This window comes from Lissotriton helveticus, chromosome 4_1 (assembly GCF_964261635.1).
Source record: "Lissotriton helveticus chromosome 4_1, aLisHel1.1, whole genome shotgun sequence".
Classification (NCBI taxonomy): domain Eukaryota; kingdom Metazoa; phylum Chordata; class Amphibia; order Caudata; family Salamandridae; genus Lissotriton; species Lissotriton helveticus.
Genome location: NC_136063.1, coordinates 2,045,352,759 through 2,045,361,384, shown reverse-complemented (window position 1 = coordinate 2,045,361,384; position 8,626 = coordinate 2,045,352,759). Strand labels below are relative to the sequence as shown.

The 8,626-nt window shown below is 47.1% G+C and overlaps 1 protein-coding gene across 1 annotated transcript in view; it reads right to left on the bottom strand.

Annotated features, from left to right (window-relative positions):
• Positions 1 to 1,679: 1,679 nt before the first annotated feature.
• NDUFA1 (NADH:ubiquinone oxidoreductase subunit A1) overlaps positions 1,680 to 8,626 on the bottom strand; it is a 133,922-nt gene continuing 126,975 nt past the window's right edge. The window contains exon 3 of the mRNA XM_078685969.1: positions 1,680 to 1,804. Coding sequence (XP_078542095.1) covers positions 1,784 to 1,804 — 21 coding nt within the window. The 3' untranslated portion in view covers positions 1,680 to 1,783. The remainder of the gene's footprint in view (positions 1,805 to 8,626) is intronic.

Below are 8,626 nucleotides of genomic sequence, written 5' to 3'. Positions count from 1 at the left end.
GGACTAATTTACAACAGGAGGCCTGGATCAATGCTCGAATTTCAGAATGAACACTATGTAAAATAAAATTTAGATCCTCTGCATTTAGATATTTTTAAACGTCTGGACTGGATTCGCCACTTCTGGGCCTACATTCAACACCCCAATTTTAGGGTAATCAAAAATGAATTTCCTTCAAACGAGCTAGTCATAAATTTTAAAAAAAATTACAAAATAAACCCCACGCCCCTTCAAAGATGCGTCATAGACATAATTCCGATCAGTAGTGTGTGATACTTTAATTTATCACGTTTACTTTATTAGAAAAAGGTTTTTACCTTCTCACTGTAGTTGATTTTTAATCAAATATACCCCATTAGTAAAACATTTAAAGTAAACTACAAGAGATCTGTGTAGGGAAACACAATAATTTTCTGCTATCCCGAATTCAATCCTTCATATAGGAAGGTTTCCGCAGAATCAAAACACAAATTGAAATAATGGGGATTCAAATTATCACTAAATAAATGTTACTTTTATTGCTAATCTTCCTGTGAGTTTGCGAGGTATGGCTAAACAATAAAATGTGAAAACAAGAACAAGGGGCACCCTACTCACTAGGAACCAGGGTATGTCATGTGTGTGTTTGGTCACCAATGCCCCTTTAAAATGACACATTTTATTGTTTAACAGAAACAACGGTTCCAGCGGAAAGTTAGGCTACTCTATAATAACAATCAAATGCACAATCGCAATCACAAAAACGGGTTAAGGTGATGTCAGAAAGAAAGAGGGCCTTGCAGACTGTATCTGAAAGCGCACCAGTTTAACAGCTCTGACTATTGTACACAGAAGCTGGAATCATTACTAAGTTCATCTTTGGTCGCCTCTTTAAAAAATTGTGGAAACCAAGCTGTACATGTTACATGTTTTTCACTGTTTGTTTTATGGTTCCATTTCACTTGACTCAAAAGCACTATTGTTTTTTCTTGGTCTGTGTATTTAAAATTGAATTTTACAAATCTGATTTAAAAAAATTACGTGAACATGAAGTCTGCAAGGCCCTCTTTCTTTCTGACATCACCTTAACCCGTTTTTTTGATTGCGATAGTGTATTTGATTATTATTATAGATTAGTCCAACTTTCCGCTGGAACCGTTGTTTCTGTTGAACAATAAAACGTGTCATTTTAAAGGGACATTGGTGACCAAACACACACACTGCTCAAATCGTTGTTTAGAGATGCATTAATCGGGAGTAAATTTCCGTTAGCATTAAGGTGGCGTATATTAAAGTTCACAATTTCAGCAAAAACACAAGAGAAAAAAGAAACATTCAGCATGATCATACACTTAGCACCTCCCAAGAGATCCAAATTAACGATTTCCGACCACAACAAGAAGCCCTACAGAAGGCACATTTTCCAGCATTTACAAAGCACAGCGACATCTCCAAGTAGCATCAACCTGAAGGCGGTTTCCATGCGACCCAGCTCTCATAATTACGAATATTTTGTTCCATTTAATATACCTACATAAAATAATTATCTGAGTTTATAAAACACCAACAAATCATTTACATTAATTTTGCTGCTGGAAGAAATCATTAGTAAAAATGAATCTTACTAGATTTGTAAGGCGCTCACAATTTATAATATGGAAATCTTGTATTACAGAATGAAAAAATAAATAAAGCACGTCATAACTCAATAGTCTTTATTTCTCAGGTATCTATGTACAAAGCAACATGTACGTCGTTAAGTTGTTTCCACAGTTGCGAGTTCTTCTTTCATCCAACGAGCTCCTCAGTCAATATTCTCCAATCCCTGAAACACAAGGAGTGAGAAGAGAGGCGCATTAGAAGGCTGTAAAAAGAAATGCAACATAAAAAGAAATGCAACATAAAACGTAGGTGGTTTTTTATCTCTATCTGGTAACGGTACATCGACATTATAGTTGCTCAAGAGCTCAGGGACCGACCGCCCACAGCATGGTAGGTTTATCTTCACGGGAGTGGGCAGTATTGGAGAGAAAAGTCTAAGTAGGAGAACTAAACAAAGAGCACTTGGCCAGTTGAGATGTATCACCATACTGCAAAATTACTCCAAAGAGTAACTAACTTCGTGAGCAACACAAGTAACCAAATTAGTTGCTACAATCCATTCACCTTAGGACGACCACTCCTCACATACACCGTACACTAAAAGCGTATACTGCAGTGACACAAGGACACCTTAAAATTAGACTTGATGTTAACTAAGGCTATCTGGCTTGAGACATTCACGGTCGTCAGCATCATCGCCAGGTGTGGATATACACATACTTACATATATCAGATGTGACAACACGGGTATTTACTCTGCAGGTATTACAGCTCGGGCTGGGCGTAGTTTGCGTAGTGCCACTACACACACTACGCAGAATTTTGGAAAAAAAATTGTGGAAAACGGGGGCCCGTCCTGAGGGTCTGTGTGCCCGGGACAGGAGTCCCTCGTGCCTGGGCAGACTCACTGATCTCCCCGGCCTGGTTGGAGCCCGGGAGCCCTGCAGCCCTGGAGCCCAGGAGCCCTGCAGCCCCGGAGCCCTGCAGCCCCGGAGCCCTGCAGCCCCGGAGCCCTGGAGCCTCGGAGCCCTGGAGCCTCGGAGCCCTGGAGCCTCGGAGCCCTGGAGCCTCGGAGCCCGAGCCCTGCAGCCCCGGAGCCCTGGAAGGGCAGACAGGAGCTCTCCCGCGGAGGCTCGGGGCAGGCAGATTGGCGTCATGTCGGTCCCGGCCATCTGGTCGCACCTTTCCACTCGGCCATCTGGTCGCACCCAATGCTTCCCAATGGGGGGACCAGATGGCCGGGCTTCCCTGGAAGTCCCGATAAGGTACCATTCGCCTCCCGGATCCCAGCCAGGGCTCCAGGAGGTCGGGCACGTTGGCGCCCTGGGTCCCCTCCGTCACTCGGCACGCACGGGTTCCCAGAAAGAGGGGTAGCCTTCCTCCAGATTACTAGGGGCAAAGGTATGCCCGGACACCCTTCTGGGGCTGGCGGTTCCCTGCCGGGGACCAGATGGGTGATGACCGGGGAACACCTCCCAGGCGTCCGGGGCTCCCTCCTCTAGCCCGGGGTGTGGCAAAGTACCCGGGATGGGCTCCATGGGTCCCGGGCAGTCCTCCCCGTGCTTGAGGCCCAGCGTGGGGTTTCAGAGCCCCCCTGAGCCCTGCGGCCCCGGAGCCCTGCGGCCCAGGAGCCCGGGAGCCCCGGAGCCCTGCAGCCCTGGAGCCCCCGGAGCCCTGCAGTCCGAGCCCTGGAGCCTCGGAGCCCTGGAGCCTCGGAGCCCTGGAGCCTCAGAGCCCTGGAGCCTCAGAGCCCTGGAGCCTCAGAGCCCTGGAGCCTCAGAGCCCTGGAGCCTCAGAGCCCTGGAGCCTCAGAGCCCTGGAGCCTCAGAGCCCTGGAGCCTCAGAGCCCTGGAGCCTCAGAGCCCTGGAGCCTCAGAGCCCTGGAGCCTCAGAGCCCTGGAGCCTCAGAGCCCTGGAGCCTCGGAGCCCTGGAGCCTCGGAGCCCTGGAGCCTCGGAGCCCTGGAGCCTCGGAGCCCTGGAGCCTCGGAGCCCTGGAGCCTCGGAGCCCTGCGGCCCCGGAGCCCTGCGGCCCCGGAGCCCTGCGGCCCCGGAAGGGCAGGCGGGAGCCCTCCCGCGAGCCCTGGAAGGGCAGGCGGGAGCCCTCCCGCGGAAGCTCGGGGCAGGCAGATTGGAGTCATGTCGGTCCCGGCCATCTGGTCGCACCTTTCCACTCGGCCATCTGGTCGCACCCAATGGGGCGACCAGATGGCCGGGCTTCACTGGAAGTCCAGATGAGGTGCCATTCGCTTCCCGGATCCCAGCCAGGGCTCCAGGAGGTCAGGCATGTTCGCGCCTAGGATCCCCTGAGCCGTGCGGTGCACACTTGTTCCCAGAAAGAGGGGTAGCCTTCCTCCGGATTACTAGGGACAAGGTACTCTAAGTCGAAAACCAGTAAAGCAAAAAGTGGGGGTGACCATAGGAAGCAGACCCTACTCTCCTACAGGCGAGCGCCGTTCGGAAGGGACGGGCGATGGCCTCCGTTGCCCTCGGCCGATCGAAAGGGAGTCGGGTTCAGATCCCCGAACCCAGAGTGGCGGAGACAGGCGCCCTCGTGGTGTCCAGTGCGGTAACGCAAATGATCCTGGAGAAGCCGGCGGGAGCCCCAGGGAGAGTTCTATTTTCTTTGTGAAGGGCAGGGCGCCCTGGAATGGGTTCGCCCCGAGAGAGGGGCCCGAGCTTTGGAAAGTGTTGCGGTTCCGGCGGCGTCCGGTGAGCGCTCGCTGGTCCTTGAAAATCCGGGGAAGATGGTGTAAATCTCGCGCCGGGCCATACCCATATCCGCAGCAAAGTCTCCAAGGTGAACAGCCTCTGGCATGTTGGAACAATGTAGGTAAGGGAAGTCGGCAAATCAGATCCGTAACTTCGGGATAAGGATTGGCTCTAAGGGCTGGGTCGGTCGGGCTGGGGCGCGAAGCGGGGCTGGGTGCGTGCCGCGGCTGGACGAGGCGCCTCCCTCCGGGGCGGCGGCGACTCTGGACGAGAGCCGGGCCCTTCCTGTGGATCGCCCCAGCTGCGGTGGTCGCCTATCCCCGTGCCCCCTCCTCGCAGCTGACTTTGAACAAGTGCGGACCAGGGGAATCCGACTGTTTAATTAAAACAAAGCAACGCGAAGGCCCGAGGCGGGTGTTGATGCGTTGTGATTTCTGCCCAGTGCTCTGAATGTCAAAGTGAAGAAATTCAATGAAGCGCGGGTAAAAGGCGGGAGTAACTATGACTCTCTTAACCTATTCTCGGTTGTAGTGGCCTTTACCTCCCAGTGGTCCCGCCGGTAACTGTCTCTGAAATGCTAGACTCTGCGTAGAGAAGCATATAGAGACAGGCCAAACAAGGTTCTATCATGGCAGCGAGCGTGATAGTGAGAAATGGCGAAGCAAACAAACCCAATTCCAGATGGGGTGATTTCTGGAGAATAAAAACCCCGTTAAGATGGCGTAAGGAGGTGCTGTCTTTCCCAGAAATCATTAACCTCCTCACCGAATTTGACAAACCAGCACTAGCTTCCAACAATGCAACGAATAACAACGATTCAGATCCCGATATAGATCTTAGTACACCCACTATAGCAGAAGAAGACACAGCAGTAGACCTCAGCAAATCCATTGAGTTTGTAGCCACCTCAGCCAAGAATGACATTGGTACAGCAAAATTTGATGATCTTCCCGATGTGTACGAGGTCATCAAAGATGTAACAACAAAAAAAAGTGATTACACCAAAAAAGTCACTTACTGGAAATACCCAAACGAAAGATATAAATGTGACTTGTGTGGAGACATAATGGGAACCTTTAAAGAACTGAGAAAACATGTCTCCAACAAGCACAAAGGCTTCTATCTCAAAACGTACTGTTCAAAATGGGACAAAGAAGCCGAATATCACAATATTGCATGCCATTATGCCAAATGTAAAGGAAGACCTCAAAAAGGAGAGCTGCCATTCCTGTGCAGCTTCTGTGATATCAGATTTGGAACAAAAATTGGTGTTTCTCAACATGCTCGGCATGCGCATCCAAGAGCACAAAATGAGGCTAGACTAGCAGCTCTAGCAAACAGCAAACCGTCTAAGTTATGGTCACAAGAAAAAATACTGCTACTAGCAGAATTGGAAAAAGTATATTAAAATAAGAGGAATATTAATGCGCTGATCGTTCCACATTTTGACAACAAGAACAGTAAACAAATTGCAGAAAAAAGGAGATAGAAGAGATAAAAGCAAAAAATCCGCAAAAGATGTACTGCAAGCATCAAATATTTCTGAAAAGGACTCTTGCGATGAACCAGAGGTTACAGTGGAAGTAACAACAGAAAAGCACAGAGACTTTATCACTCGAAAACGTGCGCAAAAAATCAAGAACTTTACTGAACTAGAAGACAGAATATCAGAAATCGAAAAGTACACTCAAAACGTAGAGCAGCACGATGCTGCTATGGATCTGATGGAGGAAGTAGTGACTTATATCGCAGAAAACACCACTGACATAATCCTCATCTAGCAAGAGTAACAACAAATGAACCAACAAGTGTAATCAATAATGATCCTATGTACTCTGCTCAAGATGAGCACCAGAATGCCTCAACAGGAAACAAAATAACAAAAAAAAGACAAGAAAAACGAAAAGCTTAATCGGACGCACAAGAAAAATTATGCAAAAGCAAAGAGCAGCTATAAAGAATACCAGGCAATGTTTAAGAAAGACAAAAAGAAAATTGCCAGGATTATCACTGATGGGGCAGAAGATGCCACTTGCCAAATCAATGCTGATAAAATCTTCCAATACTACAAAAGCATAATTGAAAAAGAAAACAAGAACCCTAAATTCATGCCGATCGATCGAATACCAGAGGACTATGAAATTAGACATCTTTGCAAAGAAATAACACTGCTCGATATAACTCATGCCTTTGAGAGCTCCAATATGAAGAAAGCAGTGGGTCCTGATAAGATAGGTCTGAATGACTTATATAAAGTGCACAGCAGGCAACCAAGACTGCTTCCCAGATTTCTATCGTCTTGGTTGTTAATGAGAAGAGTGCCAGAAATTATCAAAAAGAATCGATCAATTTTGATACCCAAGAATGTACCGATTAATGAACTTACAAAAATCAGTAACTGGCGTCCAATTACCATCGCTACTGCATTCATGAAGTTATTCACAAAAACATTAAATAGAAGACTCTCAGTTTTTGTTGAATTGAATGAGAGACAAAAAGGCTTCATGAAGGGGAGAGGCTGTCTCGAGAATCTGACTATCCTGCAAAATACCATAAAAGGAGCACGAAAAAACAGTCACTCATTAGCAGTTGTGTTCATTGATATATCAAAAGCCTTCGACTCTGTCAGCCAAGGTCACATTATATAGAGTCTCGCAAGGCAAAGAGTCCCACCAAACATCAGAGAAATAATAAAAGGCTTATACACTGACTCAAAAACATCTTTCAAGGGAAAGAACAACGAAGAAACTCCTGAAATAACAATGATATCTGGGGTCAAACAAGGTGACTCTTTATCCCCACTACTATTTAACATTGCCATGGATCCTCTGATCTGTGATCTTCAGAAAAATGGCAAGGGATTCACGCTTGGATCAGATGATCTTAGTGAGCAAATCACCGCTCACGCCTTTGCTCATGACATTGCAGTACTCAGCAGTACCTGGGAAGGAATGAGTACTAATCTGAAGATCATTGAAAAGTTCAGTAAAGCTACAGGACTAAAACTGAATGTGAAAAAGACACATGGATTTTATATCAGTCACCATAAAGACAAAATACTGATCAACAACTGTAAACCATGGCAATTTGAAAAAGAAAATATTGGAAATATTCATCCAGGAGAAAGTGAGAGATACCTCGGATTGAACTTTGATCCACACACTGGTCATACAAGCAACAACAGAATTAATGAGGTTCTTGTCAATTGGGCTCAAAAACTTGATAATCTACCACTTAAGCCCACGCAGAAAATTGAAATATGGTGTCAGTACTTGATACCTTAACTATCATTCAAATTAGAAATGTCAGGAACAGAAGCAAAAACATTGAATGTTCTTGATCAAACAATAAAAAAGTATGTCAAACACTTTCTACACCTTCCTGCATACACATGTGATGGTCTCCTATATTCGAAAAGATCATTTGGGGGCCTCAGTATACCAAAACTATGTACACAAATTGGTATCAATAAAGTCAATAGTCTATTGTATCTCAGGGATGCTCAGGACCGGTACATGCAAACACAACAGTGATGGACAGAATGTGGATCAATGTCACACATTCACCCCAGTCCAAAGATCTGGGCCCAAATCCATCGTTTTTCCACTCCACACCACCCTGGGTTAGACAATGGTGATATGCAAATCAGCGCTGACCCTGTGCCCCATGGGAACAGTCCAGTCCCAACTACAAAAGCCATGTCCTTCCCAGAACGGAATCAAGCATCCGAGGACCGGCCCGGTTTCGAGGTAACACCTCTCATCAGCCCGGCTAGCTTGACTCCAGTGGTGTGGAGTGCCTGGGACTCACGTCTGAGCATCCCCAGTACACTTAGAGCGGTAATTGCAAACACAACAGTGATGGACAGAATGTGGATCAATGTCACACATTCACCCCAGTCCAAAGATCTGGGCCCAAATCCATCGTTTTTCCACTCCACACCACCCTGGGTTAGACAATGGCGATATGCAAATCAGCGCTGACCCTGTGCCCCATGGGAACAGTCCAGTCTGAACTACAAAAGCCATGTCTTTCCCAGAACGGAATCAGACACGAGTCCCAGGCTCTCCACACCACTGGAGTCAAGCTATCCAGGCTGATGAAGGCTGATAGCCAGAAACCGGTCCTTGGATGCTTGATTCCGGTCTGGGAAAGACATGGCTTGGTAGTTCGGACTGGACTGTTCCCATGAGGCACAGGGTCAGAGCTGATTTGCATATAGCCAGTGTCTAACCCAGGGTGGTGTGGAGTGCAAAAAAACGATGGATTTAGGCCCAGATCCTTGTACTGGGGTGAATGTATGACATTGTTCTACATTCTGTCCATCAACTGTGT